Below are 22,674 nucleotides of genomic sequence, written 5' to 3'. Positions count from 1 at the left end.
ATTTTTACATATTATTGGTCAATGTTGGTATTTATTTTATAAATTGTGTTAATCCATGACTTAAGAGTTTTTGTTTATTTTAATTGTGTTGTCCCTCCATGAACAGATTGTAATTGCGAAACAATATTTTTGAATTTTGATCTCTATTTTAACTGTTATTTTGTATGAATAATTTGATGGTTTTTTTTTTTAATTTTCTATTATTTTATTATTATATGAAACTCACTCGTTGAATCAGTTGACCCACCGGTTGAACCAGTAATCCAGTGACCTAATCCCTTCACCGGGTTGATAATCCGGTCAGATTTTAAAACTATAGCAAATACACACATTTCATTTTCCCCGAGTTTCTCATTATTCTCCTTAATGTTTGAATTTGTACATTTTGTTGCTTTCATTTTCTCGTAATTTCCCTAAAAATTTATCAATAATTTTCTCATTTACTTCCTCATTGAAGTAGATTTAGAAATATCTTACCTTCTCTAAACAAGTATCCTGTATCTCAAGTTCTCAACCAAACTCTATTGGTGAATTATGTATCTATCTAGGAACCTACATAAATTATGTAACTTTTTAAGTGGTCTCAATAGTGTTTGTAGTCCATTTTATTTTTGCATCTCCCCATTTGCACTTTAACCTCCTCTCTATGAGGATCTTTTAAGTATTAACAAATATTGGCCCTATTCTGAAACCCTAATTTCGGAAATTGAGCTAGGTTTGAACAAATATATATATATTTAACATCTTATTGAGTATTAATTTAGATAAAATAATGTTAAGAATTTTTTTTAGTTATTTATATATTAATAAATTTAATAACATTGGTTCGATCGGCTCTAACTACCTTCAACATTTAAGTGTTTTTAAACATGACCAGTATTTCGTGATAATCTATTTCAAGGATTATTGCAATAAGAGTGTGATGTTCATAGCACACAAATATCCGGGCCAATTATATCATGATGAACTGTTCTAATGGGTGCGTCTTCTCACTAAATATAACTAGATTAAAATAAAAAACAATATGTTAGAAAAGTTTTAAAAAAAATATGAGAAGGAACAAAAGATAAGGGCAAATTTGATGGATAAGAATATGGAGTTTGTTTGTTATTATTAAATGTAATAAATTAATTGCCAGCCAAATTGCGTGTAATGAACTACTTTTAAAATGACAATTTTGCAAATATCATATACACCTGTTGAATGCAGCCATGCCTATTTCTCCTTGACAGCTAACTAGTGCAAATGGCTCACAGTTCACACCGATAATTATAGAATAAATTATTCATTTCCCACCAAATTTAATATTCTTAAATTGTGATAAGATATTAAAATGGTACTAAAATTTTATTTATTTATTTAAAAAAATTATATTTTTTTAATTAAATTATCCCTAACTAAAATAACGATATAATCATTTTGGTTAAGCAAAATAAATATTTGTCTTTAATCTATTCGAAAATTAAGCTATTAAATCGAAAGGTTAAAGAAACATAACATAAAATTAATCTAACTTTCTCTTTATTATAGATTTTAACATATTTTTCAGTTATGTTGGATTATCGTGACTCTTTTTCACGTGCGAGTGTTGTCGTGCACATCGATTCGAATAGCTCGCCAAATTTGTTAGTTACAAATATATTGCGTGTGCCGCTCTTTTTAGACATCTCGATTGTAAAAAGACAACTTCCAATGAGATGTACTGTAATTTAATTAAACCTTAACAAAATAATCAATAATTACCTACGTCTTTATAATTATTTTTTTCAAACTTTGGAGCTGCCCTAATCTAATATATTCAAACATAATTTTATTTGTCTAATATAACTGATTGTGTAACACCTTCGGCTATCATGAGTTTTTGATATGGCTTGCTTAAATTTTTAGGAATGAAATATGATATTTGTTGAAAAAACTTCTCACAACTAGGAATAGTAAGTTATTTTAGCCCTATAAAAACAAATATACTAATTTATCATTTAACAATCATGATCAATAATAAAATGTATAATAAAGAGAATATAAAAACCAAAACAAGCAATAATCACCATATGAAATCTTTTGAAACCATCAAAACATAATTCCTGTTTAAATAGTTATTATTAACGTCTATATTTCATCCACCCCTTCCAACAAAGAAAACCGTCTTTACATTATATAACTTCTCAACTATACTCTATCATTGTAAGTAAACCTGTTGTTGCCACAAAAAAAACTGTTTCCCTACAATTTCGCTTCTCATTAAACCTTGATCTGTTTTCTTTTCGTTTTTCCGAAAATAGTTGTCCAAAGAGGCTAATAAGAAGTAACACCAAGTATAATTTTCTTTTAAGTAACTTTATTTTGAATTTGTCGATGAATATGCACCAAAAACTCAACATATGCGAGCCCACTCGGGCTCTTATCTTCCACCATGTACGAGAAGAACAGCATTCCTGAGAATCGCAACAAATTATAACTTGTAATTAGTTAATGACAACATAAAGGAAGAATAATTGAAGTTATCCATATATAGAATCCAAGAAAAATCAAGTATAGAATCTTTCATAATTTCATTCCTCCTATATATTTATAACCATAATAGTAATGATATTGCTCCCTATACTTATAAAAATCTAGGAAATTAATCACCGATTATTAACCTATACAAACTAACACCACCTAGTTTTGTCACGTGGATGATGATTAGATTGTTTTAAATAAAACCCATGTCTTCTTTTAATCTAAACCTAAAATCAAAACAGAGAAAGAATGGCAGATTGAGGCAAAAAAAACCTTATGATTGTATACCACGGTTTGATTGGCCATTCGGAATCCTAATTTATGTTCCATACCCATTGTTTCTGTCTATTAATTCCTAGAACTTGCAAATAATTGATAATAAAGCTTTTGAAGAAAGTTTCCAATGTGAAAGTTGGCGTTATTTCATAAAGTTGAAAAAATTTAATAGTTAACAAATGTTGCTCAAGAGTACACATACCTGATGGATCTCCTTTCTTGCATAATTTCATGCTGCAGATGGAAAATTAATGGGGATCAGGCAAATGAATGCGGTTCAAGACAGAAAAAAAGGGGAAAAAGATGTTCAGTATAATACCGTAGGTAGCAACATCTTTGGCGCCTTATTTCATTGACAATATCATTTAGTTTCTTGGATAATGAATTTTCGTATTGCTGCAGAACAAACTGTGAAAGAAGAAATATCAATGTATACTGAAATTGTGGAAGATAAATAGTACTAAGATACGAAATGTAGATTCCAAGCAATTGAAGTTGTGAAATAATTTCATCCACAATCAAATTCTCAATAGAGAGTATGCACAAGTAAACAGAGTCATTGCTTTATTTGTTCTTGATCCTCCTTTCTAGTAAAACATGCCCATGCCTCACACAGAATAATGCATAAACATATTGAGTTGTTTTCATATGCATTTTTTTCATCTGAATCATGATCTGAAAAATCTACACTCGTTATGTTTGTCAAAAAACACATTGATCTAAAATAATATATAGACCATGATCCAAAAAATACTCTATACTAAATGAAACAAAAAAATAACACTATAATCTAGATCATAATCTATAGAAAAATCATCACGATCCATAAGAAATCTTATAGCAAACGAAAATGAATTATTTTCAATTTTATTTTACGAATTTTTAATTGGATCGTGATTGTGAGAAAATACAACTTTTCGAACAGGCAACCCACTAGGGTAGCTTAATGGTAAAAGTCAGGCCTAAAAGACCAAAGGTCACGGGTTTGAATTCAACTAAGAACACCTTAAGTTGAAGTGAGGGGCAATGACTGTGGGGGGTCGTGATAACTTCCTAATTTTTTTTTAAAAAAAACTTTTCGAACAGGGTGTTTTAGCAGAATTGTGTATGCAAACACTGAAGAACATGGGAAATAGTTAAGGTGAACAGTGGTTTTACTCTAAAGCAATAACATGAAATCTAAACAAATAAGCATCATTCAATATAACAAATAAAATGTAAGTACCTGAGTTGGAATTTCATCAGGGGAAGAAATACCAAACAGTTGTCTTGATATATCAGGATTCACAGAGTTCCCAATATAAATCAAGCAATCAACCCCATTCTCAAGAAGGTATATTCCATCATCTTGTACATGTTCACTTGAAAGGGGAACATCAGGAGGTATAAGAGATCCATCCATCTCCTGCCAATTTATTGGTAATTCAATATATGTAAGGGCCACATGATAAAAAAAAAGAGACGAGGTTATAACAGTAAAGTTAACTGCATACCTTGGTGTCAAGGTCATGAATGGCCACCATTCTAGGGTACACTAATGGGATAGCTAAAGAAGTAGAAAGTGAGGAAACATAGTTGATCCAAAATGATCGATCTTCTAGTCTCCCCTCTGTTCGCAATCCTGCACTCTTGACTAAGGCTGAAAAGGACATGAACGAAAGTAACTGTGTTTAGTATATGATAATATAAATGAGATGTCAGAGGCAAATTAGTTTCGTTAAAGAACTAGAGTATAGCCAAGTTAAGAGAACATGCCATCTGATGATCATTGTAGAATTAGACCAATCAATCCATGTTCTCTACTTCTAGTCTTTCTACAATGCTAATGGTATGATTTGTATCAGTTAATGAGCTGTTTTAGTATAAAATATTTAAAATGAAATATTTCGTTAAATGTAGTCTTTCTACATTGTAAAAAATTAAAATGATTATGATCCAAAAATCAGATCACAATTGAGAAAAAAAATATCTATATCAAAGTGAAGCAAAATAAAAAGTACACTATAATTTGGATTATGATCTAGAAAATAATTTGTACATCAAATGAAACAACACATATAATCTGGATCATGATAAAAAAAATAATCTGATCCAAACAAATCCAAATGAGAAAAAATCAATTTCACTTTTAGCTTTGGCAATTTTCCAATGAGATCGTCATTGTTTTTGACAAAATACCGGATTCCAAATAGACTTAATATTGAAACAAAGAAAAAGAGTATAAAAATAAAAAAACATAATGATAGTGACAAACATGCATATAAAGAAAATAAATAAATAAAAGAAATATACCAAGTGTATATAAAGGCAACAATTTAAGCGCTTCTGGAAGTATAAGTTGTGCTGTTGATGAGGTGGTAGAACAATGCTTGCGATAAGAATGAAGAATATTGATGCAGAGGTTCATCACTTTTTCCCTCACTTGTATGAGTGGAGTGGTAGGAATTTCAATTGCAGCTACATGCAAGACAAACAAAAATATGAATACTGTAATTAGCATTCTTCTTTAAGAGTAGAAACCCATTGAGATTAATAAATATTGGAGGCTTTGATGTTAAGACATTGATGCAAGTCATTTACAGACCAACAACGCATATTCTGATGGAAAACTAACCTTGCTTCAAGAAACAAGTAAATTGGGTGTCAAGATCAGCTCCTCGAAATAGATTACTCAGCACACTACTGCATGACAGAGATAACGTAGAAACTCGGATTCTTCTTTGGCCATAAACAGTTGTATAGAGAAGAGCACACTGGACAGAAAAAGACCATAAATTATTGTATCGTCAGATCAACCAGAGAAAAATAATGAATTTAACTAACACCACTGCTTCTTACAATAAGTTTTGACAATAAGAGATGTTTAATAAAGTTGTATTTGAGTTTCCAAAGCAATTAAAAGCCCCTCCATAAAGAGTTAAAGGTAAAAAGAAGAACCACTGGGTACCTGAAATGCACATTCTGATCCATCCTGAAGTTTGTCATCATGTTTCATTGTAACCATTAGTGTCTTGTCACAGTCAATCTGCATTTTCAAAGCATACAGACTAATATCAAAGACCTCTCTCTCTATATGATATATATATATATATGTCATAATATGTTCCACAACAATTTGGTATAAAATAAAAAATTGATTTTAAGGAAAACGTTTCATGATTTGATTGTGAGCTTGAAGCTTTACATGTAAAAAGGATAGAATATTGGCTAAACATAGGACGTGCGAAGGTGAAAGTTGTGTTACTAAATCCGGAGTTAACCATCAACTTAATTGGGTGCCAACTCTGAATTGCTGAGTTGTGATTGGATTATAGGAGACAAAAGTGAGGAAACTGAATTTTAAGCCAATAGTAGTACATATTTTAAAGAGCTCCATTAATTGGTATAATTTTCTCAAAGACTGCAAGACTATTTCGCAGAAGCTAAGGGATTGTTTGATCTTGGATTTTTTGTTGTAAGAAAACAGATTATAGACAAATAATCTTGTTTGATCTTTGTTTAAACACAAGTTTGGGAAAAAAAACTGTTTATTTGGGTTGATTTACCAATTTATCCTTTAACTTTAATGACTTTAATAAACTTAAAAACAAGGAATTTGGTATTTTGAATTATGAATTGGATGATTAGATGGAAGAATTGATGGGATCTTCATCAAACAAGCCCTAAGTTACAAGCCATGTCCTGCATTTGGTAAGATAGATAATTATACTGCCATTTGCTTAATGTAAGAGAAAATAGACTAACCGCAGGTAGGTCAACGTCAGTTGGAATGCGCTTACAGAAGCTTCCCATGTATTCTTGAACTTGAATTCCCTGAAAACAGTGATTATGGTAGTTTACATTCCTCATTCAAGGAAATATTTGGTGCAACGTGTAAACTACAAAAATCTACTGATATTTAAAGTAATAGAACTGAGGGGAAATCATTTTTAACTAATCCAAGCAACCAACCTGACTACATCTAACACGCATCACTGCTTCAAATCCTTGAGGCCTTGTGACATTCCACCTAAGATCATTATAAAGCTTGGCAGGATCTGAAACTGCTGAGAATGGATAATAGTAGTACACCTATAAGGAATGAAACATCTTAGACTTTACATACAATAAATCAGCAAAGTGACTAACTGAAGATATAAAATATAAACAAAGGAGCATGAAAATTTTGAACTAACAGCCTTCAGTTTCTCTCATTGTTCAGTAAGACTTAAAGAAAATATTTTCATATTATAGGGAGTATACAGACAGCACCTCCCTCAAAACAAAATTCAAAAAGCAGTATACTTATCCAGCTTTACTATATGTTGCACATGTAGCAAGGGAAAAAAAATAACAGAGAAAGCTGGAGGGCCGTAAACAGCAAAGAAAATATGAGATGTCCGTTTCTCTCGAAATTTGTTAGAGAGGAAGGATTATCTAATTATCAACTTAAGAGTTGGGATCTTGAACAAAAAAATCCATACAAAAGTAACCAATGATTTCATGGATACATTCTGTCATATCAAATCATAAAAGTAGAACAGGATGGAGCAGAATGTTCCCTGAGAAATTGGTTATTTGGGTCACTAAAAGCAACATGCACTGCTTCTGACATCATAGATAAGATCTACCATAGGAAGTGCTATGGGAAAGACACATATACCATAAATATATAAAACATATATAGACAAGGAAAGTGAAGGTCATCAATGAATACCTGCCCTCCTGTAGTACTTGGGATAACTGAGACAGAAGCAATATCAACATAACTTTGGGAGGTAATGAACACATCAACACAGACCTGAGAAGTTGGAATAAAAATAATATAGTTTTACAATCTGAGACTTGCACATTTTATTCTATAATAAAATAACAGTATTTAATCCAGGAGAATAAGAAGTCAAAGGTAACCTGGTATTCTGCAAGTTCAATAGCTATAGACTTTAGAGATTTATCTGCTGGCTGGAGCAATTTATGGGCCTCCTAAAAGTAAGAATAAATAGAAAAGACTATGGGGTTATAATGACATCCTTAATAAAATCAGCAGATATAACTGCATGAGGCTCTTAACACAGGAATAAGGAGCCAAATAAGAGTGCATTATATGTGTTACATGGCCTACCACTGTTGAACATTTTTAGAAAATACAAGATTAGGCAAACAGAAAGACTAATCTAAAACCATTTTGTATTATTTAATAATAAGAAGTTGAGTTATTCTAATGATAGCATTTGCTCCATTTATATGTCAATTAATAGTTTCATATCCTTTCAAGGTCAACCAACTTCTTAGCTAAAGAAAGCATTCAATGGACGCAATCTATAATTTGACAATATGATTTATGTAAATTTAGTTACTTTTGTGTGAAATGTTTTTTGTCTTTTACTTAAAATAGGTTTTGAGCAATCATGAAACACCTTTACTTCTTATCTAAGTACATGATATTACAGTAATTGAATTTCAAACATCCCATTTTCCAGTTTTAACCATCCTCCATCATCTTCAAGTTTGACTGGCTGAAACATCACCTTTCCATCCATCAGAGAGGATTATTACTCTGTTTTTCCTTTATGTGGGCAGGTTGACCACTCATCCTATGTGTGCATACTGATTGTATGTTGACGCTGATCATGTGGCTATCACCAATACCAAATATGAACTTGCTGGCTAAAGGTATTTTTTTTAATCTAGCTTCCTCATAATCATCTAGTGATTAAAATTGTCATAATCAAGCAACAATTTGCATAGCATGTCTTTCATGAAAGTGAAGCATGCATAAATTGATTGTCATGTCGTTAAATATGTTATGGAGCGAAAGATCATTCTTTTACTCCATTCCAACAGTGGGTTAATATCTTGACTAAACCCATGTACCAGTTCTTTTAACTCAATTAATAACAAGCTAGACATGATTAATTTATATGAACCAGGTTAAGGTGGGAGTGAATTACATTTATGAAAGAAAGTTATTGCCTCTTAAATAAGGTTTTTACCTAATCGTATGAGAACTTTTTTCTCTTAAAAATCAATAACATAACTATAATTGGATGAGACATGTTTAAGTGCTCCCTTTACTAAACATTTATTGAATCGTCAGACTCAGAAGTCTTTGATTATATCTTACTTCAAGAGGATGTCTGAAAGGAACTGTACTCACAATATTCTTCATGATAGGAGAAAAAACAACTAAAATGGAACATATAGAGCTTTATGTATGTGCATTTAACTAAGAGATCAAATAATGTTTTTGTATTGGCAAAACTTCTTTCTGGAAAAATGGAAGAGATCATAGCAATACAGATATAGCCAATTTCAAGGAGCTGAAGTGATTTATTTTACTTGTTTAGTCACAAAACGTTTACAACCTATCCATATCTATAGCTTGTGCTAACACCTCTTAAATCCAATCATGTTTAATATAAAAATAACACACACAACAACATTAGTAAGAAAAAGATGTGTACAGATAGATACCTTCTCCCCTGTGGTGACATTTGTTCTTCCTTCAGATTCTCTAGATGAAAGGGCCCCAATACCGACAGAGGACAAAACTGTATAATGGGAAGTGTAATAAGAAATTTATAGTAAAGGTTTGTTCAATGTAAATCACATATATGTACTACCCGCTTGCATCTACTTATAAGTGCTTTAGTAACCTCACTTATTTTTAAGGTGGGAAGGTTATATTATTTTCATAATACTCCAAAAGGTAGTGCTTCATAGATTGCCTAGAAGACCTAGATTTTATTTTTATTTTTATTTTTATTATCCCTTGTTCTTTTTTTACTTGGCTTGTTTACCTTGTATGTCCTTATCGGTTGCAATTATTCCTACACACAATACGACCTTCACATTTACTGTAGTTTTAATGAATCATGTTTTAAAAATATAATAATAATATTCTCTCAATTTTAAAAATCAACTTTCAAACCCCAAGAATTAGGTTTGACTATTTTTTAAACCTAGCGATTTATAGAGTTACTGCACTGTGAAAGATATAAATTGCCAGATTTTAACGAGCTCCATATTTCATATATCACCAATTATAGATGGAAAGTATCTAAAGGTGTTCATGAAGATTAATCTATAATATCAAGGTAATGATTTAGGAACAAAATATAGGTAACAATATGCATGCATAGTAAATACTACATAAGAAATAGAAGTTACAAATGGGAGAGAGCTTGAAGGCAATTGTTCTTAGCTAGATAAACCAAATGATGTATAATGATAAGTCCATGAACTTGCCTGACTGAAATACTAGAAGTTTCCCTCCAGTAGGTTTCATTGCCAAAAATGCAGCCTATCATAAAAAATACCAATGGGTGAAGTTAGTCAAACAGATGTTGAACATTGTCACTAAAAGCAAAATATCGACTAATGAGACAAGAATAAGGTGATACACATAAGGTTTAAGTGTAAGGTAGTGGCCTTATTGAGTTGGCTAAAGATTGTTGGGATCTACTGAACTAAAGAGATAGGTTAAATTACAATAAGATTTGGAGTTATGAATAATGGAATTGGATTAAAGATGCATAGTCGCTATCACTTCCTTGAGGACAAGGATGTCTTTATGGGGGGAAGGTATGATACACGTTAGGGATTAAGTGTAAGCTAGCGGGCTTTTGTTAGTGGGTTTTTGATTAATATTTGATAGCTTACTTAATTGTATTATAAATAGTGCGGCTATTAGGCCTTTTTGGTACGTGGTATTTTGTCACAATTACCATCACAATCACTTATGAATTGTCAAAGTAAAAATTGATTTTAATTTCATTTGTATGAAAAGGGTGATTGAGTTAGATGAAGTTTTATTTGGTGAAGTGTTTTTCTGCTAAATTTTTTAATTGTGGTATATAAATTTTTTAAATCATGCTATTTTGCCAAATGTTTTTTTTCTTTTCCCAATGTGGTACATTCACATGCCAAAAAGGCTCAATGTAATAGGCATGCATGAATATGTTGTAATTTCACTCTCTCCTAGCCATTTGGCAATCCCCCTCTCATCTAATGAAATCTATCTTCTCATCTCCTTCGATAGTTCTGCCCTAAATGTATAAGTGGTATCAGAGCCTTTGTTAGTGGGCTTTTGTTTAGTATTTGACAGTTTACTTAGTATCTTACACTTTAGGGTTTAAGTGTAAGGTAGTGGGCCTTTGTTAGTGGGTCTTTGTAGTGGGATTTTGATTAATATTTGATAGTTTACTTAGTAGTGTTGTAAATAGTGCATGCATGAATATGTTGATGTAATTTCACTCTCTCCTAGTCATTTGTCACTCCCCCTCTAGTCTAATGATATCTGTCAAAAACAATTGTTCAAAAATTTCATTTTGACTTTTTTGAGTTGTTTGTTTGTGTGAAAACGAAATGTGTTATCACTTCCTTTACAGAAGTTGATCAAACTTTCGCATCAATCAAGAAAAGGGGATGCGCACCAGATGGGACTATCTCGAGCTTATCGGAATCTAACTTTATTGTATTTTTGGTTTTTTCTTTCTTTACCCTCTTTTTTTCTGCAAACTGTTTAGGAACGTTTCTTGTGTTCCACTCTCAATTTCAATAAAAAAGTTGACATCTTTCTTTACCCTCTTTTTTTTATAGTCAAAGGCATCATAAGAACTCCAAAAATTGGGGGCAGGGGAAGTTCTATGCTTTCCGAGACAGGTTTTCAGTACAAAGAGTCATAAAGATTGCATACCTTTATTGCTGCTCCTAAAGCCGAATCTGCAGTTTTATTATTCTGGAACATGGTGGGGATACTTTCAAGCAACATCTCCAAGTGCTCACGACACTGAATCTCCCAAAAAATACAATAAAGAAAGATGGTCTTAGCTTAAAACAAATCAGTAGTTTCTTGCAGAAATAAAGCCACAAATGGATTTTTAACTGCCTGATCAAGTCATCTAAAAGTGGTATAACTAACTGAGAAAGAAAATAAGTGACTGACAAGACAAGTTACTGACCTCAGAAAGTTGAACAACAACATCTGTTTCGAGAGGAGTATAAACATCTTGTATATCTGGAACTATGAGCATTAAGGGCTGCAGATACAGAACGAATTATCAAAGAAAGGGCAAGGAATGAAAAGGCATAAAATTTTGCAGGTTGATCTCATGGTAGGTCATTAGCAAATTGCCACACATTTATATTGAGAACAATTAATACTAAAGATAACAAATAGAATATTTTATTGAGATCACTAGCCAGCCCTCCAAAATAATAACAAATGTCATTTAATTATATTTGTGATACTCATGCAGCACATATATTAAGGGGTTCATTTAGAAGAACACACGTTGATCATCAAAGTTCCAGTTAGTTGACAATAGACGGGGGACTTCCACATGAGTGACACGTCAGCCTTCTAAATATGAGTCGATCATTCCTTTTGGGGGCTTAACCTAAAACTCTTAATATACTTCCAATGAAAGAGCTCATGAAGTTGGACTAGGAATGAACATGAAATGTGCTGCATAAAATACAATAAAGATTCCTTTTGATAGCTCATTTTGCCCCAATGGTGAAATCCAACTTATGTACTTCCAGTGAAAGAGCTCATAAAAAAAGGAGCAAAAATCTTCACAAGGGAGAAGATTGGATTAACCCATTCAGTCCATTTTTTTGTAGCATTCACTCTCATGAATTCTTTAGGAGCAACTTGGGAAATACACATACATGTATACACTAGGGAAGATCAAATATTAAATAAAACTGACATTAACCAATATTGCAATGTCTATCATTCAGGACTAACGCTCACTATCCATTTCTCACACAAAATGTAGATCATATTAGCATAATTTAGGACAAAGTAGGACACTAAATATTGGAAACTAAAAATCAAAGGTTCCTTTTGAAATGGTTGGTCTATAAAGCTAACTTGGTCATGAATTGTCAAGAAAATTAATGAACCATGAAAGGGAAAGAAGTATAGCACATTTCCACAGAAAATACAACCATAGAATTATACAATCTGCTAATTTAAACTACTTTCCATAGATAAGTCTCCCATTCTTTTTGATGAGCCCTCACTGAAAGCTGTCAATATCTCCAACATGGCTGCCTATTTTTATTATGAATTATTTTTTCACACTCAATCTATTAACCCCAAGTTACCAATTATCTATCTTGCAGCAATTTTTGCATCAAATCTGATTTTGAGTAGTAATGCAATACAATTTCTACTAATGAAATTTGTGGAGAGCTAGTCAATTGTTGGCAGATGAGCATATGCAATATAAGCCCTATGGCCATTACTAAATTGTGTGGAAATCCTAGTGTGTCCAGGCATCTAAACTATACATTCAATAAGAAAGCAAAATGCTAGAGCATTGTCATACTATGTGGGATCTTCTGCACCATATCTAGGCATTTCCAAGGAATGAGGATCTCTATATACAACTTTTTCCCGACAAAAAGATAAAAGGGAGCATGACAGCCTTAAAATTGTCAAACATGAACAACCAACCACACAAAGTACAATTATGAGGAACCACCGAACATCATTACACGCTATGCTATTGCAATGATTTTCACTAAAAGACAAAAAATATGGTTATGTTAATTAAAGACATCCTAATTTGACTGCACTCAGCAGAAAAGATTGTGGATTATCAATATAACCTCATAGACCATTCCACCGTTATCCAATAGGAGTGTGTTTTTGAACTACATATACAATGGATACCAAAAGAGAGACCTTATTTTTTAAATTGTTCATGAAGGTTCGAACCCACGACCTTGTGGCCATGAGCCAGACGCTCTACTACTGAGCTAAATGAGCCTTCACTAAAAGAGAAACTAAGTTATTGCAATGATTTTCACCCAAAAAAGGATGCAATGAATAAAATGTTTAAACATTTCAAGTACTAACCAAACAATAAAACACTTGTAACCTTTTACAATACAATACTGACCTGCTGCAGTGCACGTTTCAGACTGTAAAAATGAATAGTTGAATCAAATGTAGCAACACCCACCATTGTTCTAGGACCCTCCTACAGGAAATGAATAAAAATAAAAATGATCAACAACTTTCCAGTAATAAGAGAATATATACTACTCAAATTACCAGGGTACAGAGCAAAATATACAAGGAAGATCCAACAGCCACAACTCTCAAGGAATCAGAACATAGCTTAGTTGAGTGTAATAGCATTTGATTGATAAGAAGGGGGCTTGGATAGAACGATATATTAAGACCAAATGCAGTATCTGAATATACTATTTACCATAATAACTAATCAAATATTAAACCATCATATGTATTAACCAATAATACATCAATCACCAATTGGCCTCAATAAATAGTTTCCACTTCTTTACATACACATGAAAATGGATGAAACAAAATATAAGTCCATAATTCTAGCATTGAAAAAGATGTTTACTAAAATTGATAAGAAATCAATTTAATTATCCCTGGTAACAAGCAATAAGTAAGGTATTGCAAATAAATTGAGCAAAGAGGTTTGGATGAAAGATCCAACATAAGGTGCAGCACCGAGGAATACCTTTCTTTTTCATATATCAATGTATATGTTTCCACAATGGGTATTGCATAAGAGATAGTGATGAACTAATATAAGCATTGCTAAGACCAACATTTTAATACTATGGAACTTCTACTACTTTGTTCAATTAAATAAGACACGGGTTGAGAATCCAAATTCTGTAGAATTTGCACTTAACTACAGATTATAAGTTCAGAAAACCAACAGTCTAGACAATTTTGAGAGAATGGAAAGAAAAACTACAGGAAAAATGGCATATTTATACATGAACTTTCTCAAAAGGGAAAAATAATACTCATGAACACCCAAAGCGGAAAATATACCCACGGACTTTGATAAATGGATGCAATGCCCACCTATTAGAGTTTCTATTTTCATAATGAGTTATTGAGCAATGTTGCACCTATTTAAAGAAGTTTGTGGGCATACTGTGTAAACATTTTATTCACATATTCAGGATACAGTTCCCTTTCTCAGCTCTTCCAGTGTTGCAGAAACTCTAACTATTATATGATTAACTTGTTACACTTCTGACATGTAATACAGCTAATAACTATACTCATGTTAAATATTGATATATTTTATTAATTATTCTATAGTGTAATTCATTTCCATCAATTTTTTCCGTACATCTGTGCAATTTATTGTTTCCCATGCAACAATAATATTAAACCACTTAATTCAGTTAAGTTATTTTATTGCAAACAGATTAAAACATTGCATGCTTCATGCATCACATGTAACCCTTGACTTATATAGAAATGCATACACTTTTAGTAACCAACTATTTGAGCACTAGAGGTTTCTTGAACACCTGCAAAAGCATGGTGCATTTCCAAGTTCACAAATCCATTGTTCCAGCCTCTCATGTGCCATCACAGGGCACAAAGCAGATGAGCCAATGCAAATTGAGAAGGGTTCCAAGCTTGCTTGAGGACTACTTGGGGAGACCAAACATATGGCTATAAAGCAAAATCCCCTTGGTTCACACTACTTCAAGTTGCGAAACCCCTATAGGCACAACAATCAGACCAAAGGAAAAAAACATATTTTTTACACTAAATGAAGTGTTTTGAACAAGAGCTTTGATTCAAAATGCTAACAGGGGATCTCATGGCAAGAAAAAACAATCAACAAAAGAGTTAAGGAAGCTCCATGTCTTGATTTGAGCAAACAAGAATCACGTAATAAATGGTTATTAACCCATTAATCAGACAGCTCAATGGGCTCAAAAGCCATGAAGACATATTTTTAATTAAAATAACAACATATTGCCATCTAAGACTTAACAATTGTAATCATGCATTGCATTCAATATATTCCTGCACTGTCATACATTTCATTAGCACTTAATGAACAGAAGTAAGTCTTACAGGAAGATCCGCAATAACTTGGCTGATTGCACTGCATGCTGCAGCAGTTGCACCAGTTTGTATGGCATTCATTGATACATCAATAAGGAAGAAAAAAACCGCTGCCATGGGGTCGCGCACCTGATAACATGTTTCAATAGCTAAAATAATTAAAAGGACATTCTACAAGTTCATGAAGCAAAGAGTACACACGTGATCACCCAAACAAATCAACAAGAATAAACCCAAACAAGGCAGGCAGCTGATAACAGGGTCCAAACATTCAGATCAGAACATCTTCAACAGGCTAGTCATTTTAAATCAAAATAGTAGCAAAACGTGTAAGCTTAATCAAATCTGTGTGGAAAGAAAAACTTAAAAGACAAACAGGAAAAGGAGTTCAACTTTGCAAAAGGTCTCTGGGAAATATTATATTTCCAGTTGATTAGTAGCTTTTTTCTTCTTGTCAACATGTGAAGGAGTTCTCAAAAACAACATAATGTACATAATTATCGATTATGATAGTTATCATTAGAAGATAAGCTTACGGTTAAATAAGACTTATCTCAAGGAGATTCCTAGTATTTAGGAATACATTGTTATCCTAGAAGCTTTGTTGTATATTTACTTCCGTCTTTGTTTTCCGCACATACTGTTGTCTTAGTGGGGAAGTCTTAAACATACAGTGTTCAGTCACAAAATAAATAAAATGGAATTTCAAGATGAGGACACTAGATCTGACCATATATTCCTTTGTAGCAACAAATTCAACTGTTCCTCTACATAGCTCAGCCCTTTCATCTGCATCTCTCCGCCTTCCATCGGGACCTAAATTGCAGTGGTAGTCACGAGGTGTTTCGTCCGTAAAACCTGCAAACAGAAAGGTGCATATAAAATAGATTCAGAACTAAGTCTTATGCTGCAAAAGCTTTACGGTACCGAAAGTCCTTTGCTATACAAGTTCCTGGGTGTTTAAGCATGATGGTCGGTCTCTCTATGTGTGTGCGAGAGAGCGAGAAAGAGAGTAATATGAAAAATGTAAATGCACTAAGTACACAATAACAAACAGGTTTATAGCGTGAAATATTTCACACAAGGCACTTCATGCAACTGAATGATATCAACTCACCACACAAGTTACAAATAAACCTCTTCCCCTGATCAATGAATTTCATGAAAGGATTTATGTAGCCTTTGCAACGGGAACATCGAACAGGACCACTTTCACCAAAATCAACAACCTATTAAAGAGGCACAAGACAAGGATGGTATTGCTTTTTTATAATATAAAAGATTCGTGTTAATAAAAATACAAGTCCAGACAAAGTGCCACATAGTAAAGAAAAATTGAATGAGCTCACAATAGAAAAGGAAGACAGACATGATTGCTCATTTTGAAATTCATTAATAGGTCCTGACTCCAAACCACACCAATTAATTCTTTATCATAATCATCTAAATCCCAGTAAACAAGGAAGAAATATCAAATCAAGCTCTCAACAAACAAAAACCAAAAGTAGCAAAATTCTTCCTACTTAACCATTAGGATGTCAGGAACAGTTATTTTGGTACATTGTACATTACTTAAGTATCAATCTAATGATTATTCTATATTGCCAAAATAATTATCATGTTAATATACAAATAATGGAGTATATGTGCATCCTAAGCCAATACACAGCAGATAATTCTATTACTTAGTAGACCAACATTAAGAATAGCTTGAAGGACTCAGAGGGGCCTTATTAACTAGATTCTACTATCCTGGCACATTGTTTTACACATTTAACAAGGATCTGCTGTAAATGGAAAAGATCATGCAACAAAAATCCAACATACTTGGATGGGTTCCTCGGATGGATGAGGGAGAGCAAGTGGTTGGACCATCAGAGCCAATTGCATCCCAGATGTATTCAGAAGATCAACTGTGCAAGGTATCTTATAGAAGGAAAATACAACTTAAGTCAGTAATAAGATTCCCTACAGTAAACAGTTATGATACCAAAGAGAAGAAAGATTGCATGAGAATAACTAAAATTGCAAATATAACCTGATTGATGGTGCACCTCATGTATCTTGGACTGCAATTGCCAGTGTCCTGGACAATATATTCACTCGAAGCAGGCTAAAAGAAGCAGGAAAAAAAGGCAAGATCTTAGTAAACAAGCAATTGAATAACAAAAATATGCCTTACATCCAGTAACATACCACTTAAGAAAACAGTTTCTATCCTATCAAAGTTATCAATCAATAATACCTACTGGCATATAAAATTCGTAAGTGAAAACTAACCAAAATTGGGTGCAGAGTAGAAGATTGTATAAGCAATGACACTAAAAGGAAAAAGAAAAATAACCTAGACCAAATGCTAAAAGGAAAAAGAGGGGTAACTGAGAGTGATCAAATGAAAATTAGCCCACGTATCAATTCCAATCTCAATTAGTTAAACTCATTGTTAAATCCCAAAAGTCAAGTAACATACTGGTGGGGATATAACTTTATTTCCCTGACGAGTCTCATGCAGAATCACTGAGGCACTAGGCAAGGGGCGTGGGATTTGACTCAGATCAATTTTTTGTGGGTTTTCCATAGATGTTCCCATGTGACCCGCTGCTGATAAACCAGTCATAGATTGATTTGGTGGCGGTTGTGGCATCCCAAACATTCTCGGGGGTGGTGCATAACCCGGAAATTGGGAAGTTGGGCCCCCCTATACAAATCAATGATTAAAGGATCCAGATTAGTTCACACTGAAATATCAAACACATAAAGTAATATATGTAGTGTTAGGTATTCTATCTGCAGGCACTGTGTTGCAGAGTCCTCAGTAATTAAAGTCATTCAAGCACAATCACAAGTTGACAAGCTCAAAGAAGCAGATAAAAAAACTCCCAAATAAAGATTCAAAGAAACTGATTGACTATAAAAACAAAAATGAACTTCTCCTTTGCATAGAGAAACATATGATAAAATCTTACTTCTTTTCTTCTCCTGGAAGTACAGAGTATGGAGTTCAAGCAAGATAACACATATTATTTCCACTATATCACAGCTAACATATTATTTCCACTATATCAAGAAAAAAGGAATATGCAACGGATGAGACTTTTTTGAGCTTATTGAAATCTAATTTTCTGTAATTGTGTTCCATTTTTCTTTTCCAATGTTTTTGTTTTCTGTTGAATGCTTCTCGCATTCACAACATTTTTTCTCATTAATGAAAAGTTTACTCTTTATTCAAAAAAACAACAATTCTACATTTACATAAAGAAGGTACTCAGAGTTTAGAGTGTCTGATGAGAATAATACACTGAGCAATTTTTTCTTGTCTTGAATTAGGCAAACATTGTCTTGAAAATTGTGCATCCCTGCCAGGCTCATTTTCAACTCTTTAGCTCTTAAGCAACTAGTTTCATGTACAATATGGCTAAAAGACATCTCGCTTAAATAGCAGTAATATTATATATGTTCTCTAAATATGAAGTCATATTATCAGCACTAAAAGCCGCTCCCATGTACAAACAAAAAGCCACATGTAAAAATCTAAAACAATTAAGCTCTCAACTAATAAAGCCTTTTTCTAATTAATTAAGATCACGTATATGTATAAACCCAGTTTGAAACCCAGACAAAGGAGGTTTAATGGCTTCATGAAGTTACCATCAAGTCAACATGAATCCTATAAAAAAAACTTCAGCTCTCAATATACCCAATAATATTACAGTTTCCTTAAACTTACTTTACACAGAAATAGTCAATCATGAATGTAACTAGAAATGAGTAACCACACTTAATCCAGTCATAGGAAATGGAATACTGCAAAAGGCAATCTACTAAAAACCGGATGTTCCAAGTCATATAACCCTTTCATTCCATAAGACTTCAGCATTCACATATATGCCATAATTTTTATGGAAGCTCACCTGATGAGATGACATTGTCCCTGGCTGAGCACCATAAGCAGAAATTGGAGGACCTTGGGGTGATGCAGAGAATGGTGATGGTCCTGAAGGTGGAAAAGCACCTGGCTGTGGAGCAGAAAATGGAGTAACTGGCCTCATAGAACCTGTTGATGAAGTGATAGGTTGACTTCCAGGAAAAGAATACGAGCTTTGAGTCTGTGGTGGCACACTAGTTGATGTCATAGTTGGAGGAGGTCTGACTGGTGCTTGCAGTGTGTTTCCTGTAGGGGGGAAACGTGGTGCACCAGACAATGAATTTGATCCAAACGTTGAGGGCCCATTAGCAAATGGTCTTGTAGCCATAGGAGAAGAAGCAAAAGGACTTGTTCCAGGTGGAGCAGCATTTCCAGATAAAGGGAAAGATCCAGGCAGTCCAGAAGGGGGAGCAGCTGAACTACTAACAGGTCGGGGAAAGGACACAGAAGAAGGATTTATTGACCCAGTTTGAGTAACAGGAGGACCAGAAGGTCTGCTGAAAGCCATATTTGGAGGTAAGGTATTTTGTGGAGGACCCCCAAGAGGAATTGAAGACCTAGGAAGCACTCCAGGTGGAGGTGGACCAGGACGAGACATTGACATTCCACTAGAAGCCAAGAAAGGCGGCGGTGGTTGCTGTCCAAAAGTGGCAGGAGGAATAGAGCCACCTGAGTTAGCCATGCCTGAGGGCGGTCCAGAAGGTCTACCAATTTGCATGTTCTGCATACCATCAGCTAGATTATTAGGATGAGGAGTTCCTGATCTCGGACCTCCTTGAGTGGCCATTCGTTATCAAGAGTCCAACAGACCAAAAACTAAGAAGCTTGATAGATGTTCAAAATCAGCTAATCTAGAATGCAAATCAATTCCTGCGACAGAAACTACTAACAATTAACCATAGATCATTGGCTTCTTTCACCTACAATAAGAAACAAAAACAAAAAAATAAGAAAAAAAATTGACGTGACTGTTTCTGTAACAAAATATCAGACTTCTCAGCAATAGATGTTCAAAATCAGCTAATCTAGAATGCAAATCAATTCCTGTGACAGAAACTACTAAACATTAACAATTATCCAGAGATCATTGGCTTCTTTCACCTACAACGAGAAACAAACAAAAATAAGAAAAAAAATTGACGTGACTGTTTCTGTAACAGAATATCAGACTTCTCAGCAATAGATGTTCAAAATCAGCTAATCTAGAATGCAAATCAATTCCTGTGACAGAAACTACTAAACATTAACAATTATCCATAGATCATTTGTTTCTTTCACCTACAACAAGAAACAAAACAAAAAAAACGTAATATCAGACTTCTCAGCTCAATCAATCAATCAATCAATCACCTCTTAGCGCAACAAAATCCAGTAGAAACTTGAAAATGTGATGAAATTGAGCGGAATTCCAGTCCTCCTCCGAATCAGACGACGGTATTCCGATCAAATTCGCTCTGTTCCCGCCAATTCAGAAATGATCCATCCGGAATCGACCTGAATAGACTACTAGTCAGATCAGTGTGAAAGAAAGAGAAGATCTAGCAGAAATGTATAATGTAAGCGTATATACTAACTAAGATAGAAGAAGAAAAGAAGTATGATACGAAATCTTGTTCTGAGTCGGATGAAGAGGCGATTGATCAGAGTAAACTTTGAAGTTTGAAAGATATCTGACCTACCTGAGTATGAATCGATCCGAATTTGAACAATGCTGATTGTGTGCTTGAGAGAAAAGCGGCTGACTGTGATGAGAGAGAGAGATACACGGGTAGGTTATTGCACCGGAGATTTTAGAGAGAGAAGGGACGAAGATGAATTGGATGTATAAAAGGGCATGTGTTTGTAATTTTGTATTCTTTCATGGACATTCTTTTTTGACTGTGTTGTAGTAACGTATCAATGAGGGAGTGCTGACTTTTTGTTGACCTTACTTAATTAAAATAAACTAAAAATAATATATTTTTAATAAATTGATATATGAGGAAATTTGATGAAATAAGTCTAATAATTGACTTATATGCCTACATGATAAGCCTTTAATAAAATTTGTGCAAATGACTGCTTTCAATATTTCGGACAAAAATATCTCGTCCCGTTACGTGACGAAACTCTAATTCGTCGAGTGTGTCGTCGCGTTACGCGAATGAACCCTAATTCGTTGAGTGTGTCGTCGTATGACGAGTGTGCCGTCGCGTGACGAGCGTGTTGTCGCAAGACGCGTCCGTACCGTCGCGTTACGCGAATAAACCCTAATCCGTTGAGTGTGTCGTCGTATGACGAGTGTGCCGTCGTGTGACGAGCGTGCCGTCGCGTGACGAGCGTGCCGTCGCAAAATGCGTCCGTACCGTCGCGTTACACGATAGAAGTGTTTTTTTCCGAAAAATAGAAAATTGTCATTTGCACAATTTTTATTAGGCGCTGATCATCTCCGCATTTAAGTCAATTATTAGGGTTATTTCACCAAACATTCCTATATACGATGACTTAGCGCTTCGGTTGGAGTCGGGTTTGGGCGATTATAAAAACTATATTTTTTTTAAATATCTTATTGAGTGTTAATTTATATGAAATAATGTTCCGAAATATACTTTAATTATGTATATTATATTATTATTAACAATTTAATAATATTTGTTTCCGTTCCACTCTAATTCTAAGTGTTATAATTTAATAAATCAAACCAAATGATGTCATAAAACACAACCTCAATATAACTTTTTTTTTTTTTTTTTTTTTTTTTTTGGGTAACTTGATTGAATTGAATCAATTTAATTATTAAAATACTAATGTGTTTTAAATTTTAAGTTCACTTTGTAAAATCAACTATTTATAGATGGTCAAGAATAGGGATGGCGGGTTTAACTCTAGAATAAGTTGAGTTTACCTCTATACCATAAGTACCTAAATTAGAAATATAAAAACATATATAATATGTAATAACTAAACTATGTTAATTTGGTTAAAATAATATAAATTTATTATATCATAGTTCAGCTCGGTTTAAATGAATCATCGTGATACACTATTTATACTATATTTAAAAAAATAATTTTTTTTTATGTTTTATATAATATAAAGTGTAATATATTACAAAAATTAATTATATTATTATAAA

General features: G+C 33.3%; 1 protein-coding gene and 1 long non-coding RNA gene across 2 annotated transcripts; both read right to left on the bottom strand.

The window, feature by feature from the left end:
- Window positions 1-2,022: 2,022 nt before the first annotated feature.
- Window positions 2,023-20,475, bottom strand: LOC124941201 (protein transport protein Sec24-like At4g32640). Its single transcript, XM_047481486.1, has 24 exons — window positions 19,546-20,475; window positions 18,105-18,332; window positions 17,673-17,747; window positions 17,462-17,560; window positions 16,752-16,863; window positions 16,365-16,492; window positions 15,644-15,763; window positions 13,674-13,754; window positions 11,721-11,798; window positions 11,456-11,548; window positions 10,006-10,060; window positions 9,232-9,308; window positions 7,669-7,740; window positions 7,475-7,558; window positions 6,730-6,849; window positions 6,523-6,591; window positions 5,726-5,803; window positions 5,393-5,531; window positions 5,071-5,235; window positions 4,272-4,417; window positions 4,004-4,183; window positions 3,098-3,186; window positions 2,981-3,012; window positions 2,023-2,435 (listed from the first exon to the last, which is right to left on the bottom strand). The coding sequence occupies exons 1-24, from the start codon at window positions 20,344-20,346 to the stop codon at window positions 2,329-2,331; spliced, it is 3,228 nt and encodes a 1,075-aa protein (XP_047337442.1). The 5' UTR covers window positions 20,347-20,475; the 3' UTR covers window positions 2,023-2,328.
- Window positions 20,476-20,636: 161 nt separating this feature from the next.
- LOC124941291 lies at window positions 20,637-21,381 on the bottom strand. Its single transcript, XR_007099631.1, has 3 exons — window positions 21,239-21,381; window positions 20,910-21,053; window positions 20,637-20,660 (listed from the first exon to the last, which is right to left on the bottom strand). It is a non-coding gene; the product is annotated as an uncharacterized LOC124941291 (long non-coding RNA).
- Window positions 21,382-22,674: the final 1,293 nt, after the last annotated feature.

Source organism: Impatiens glandulifera, chromosome 6, assembly GCF_907164915.1.
Source record: "Impatiens glandulifera chromosome 6, dImpGla2.1, whole genome shotgun sequence".
Classification (NCBI taxonomy): Eukaryota; Viridiplantae; Streptophyta; class Magnoliopsida; order Ericales; family Balsaminaceae; genus Impatiens; species Impatiens glandulifera.
The sequence above is the reverse complement of the archived record's forward strand: the minus strand, read 5'-3'. Positions and strand labels throughout refer to the sequence as shown.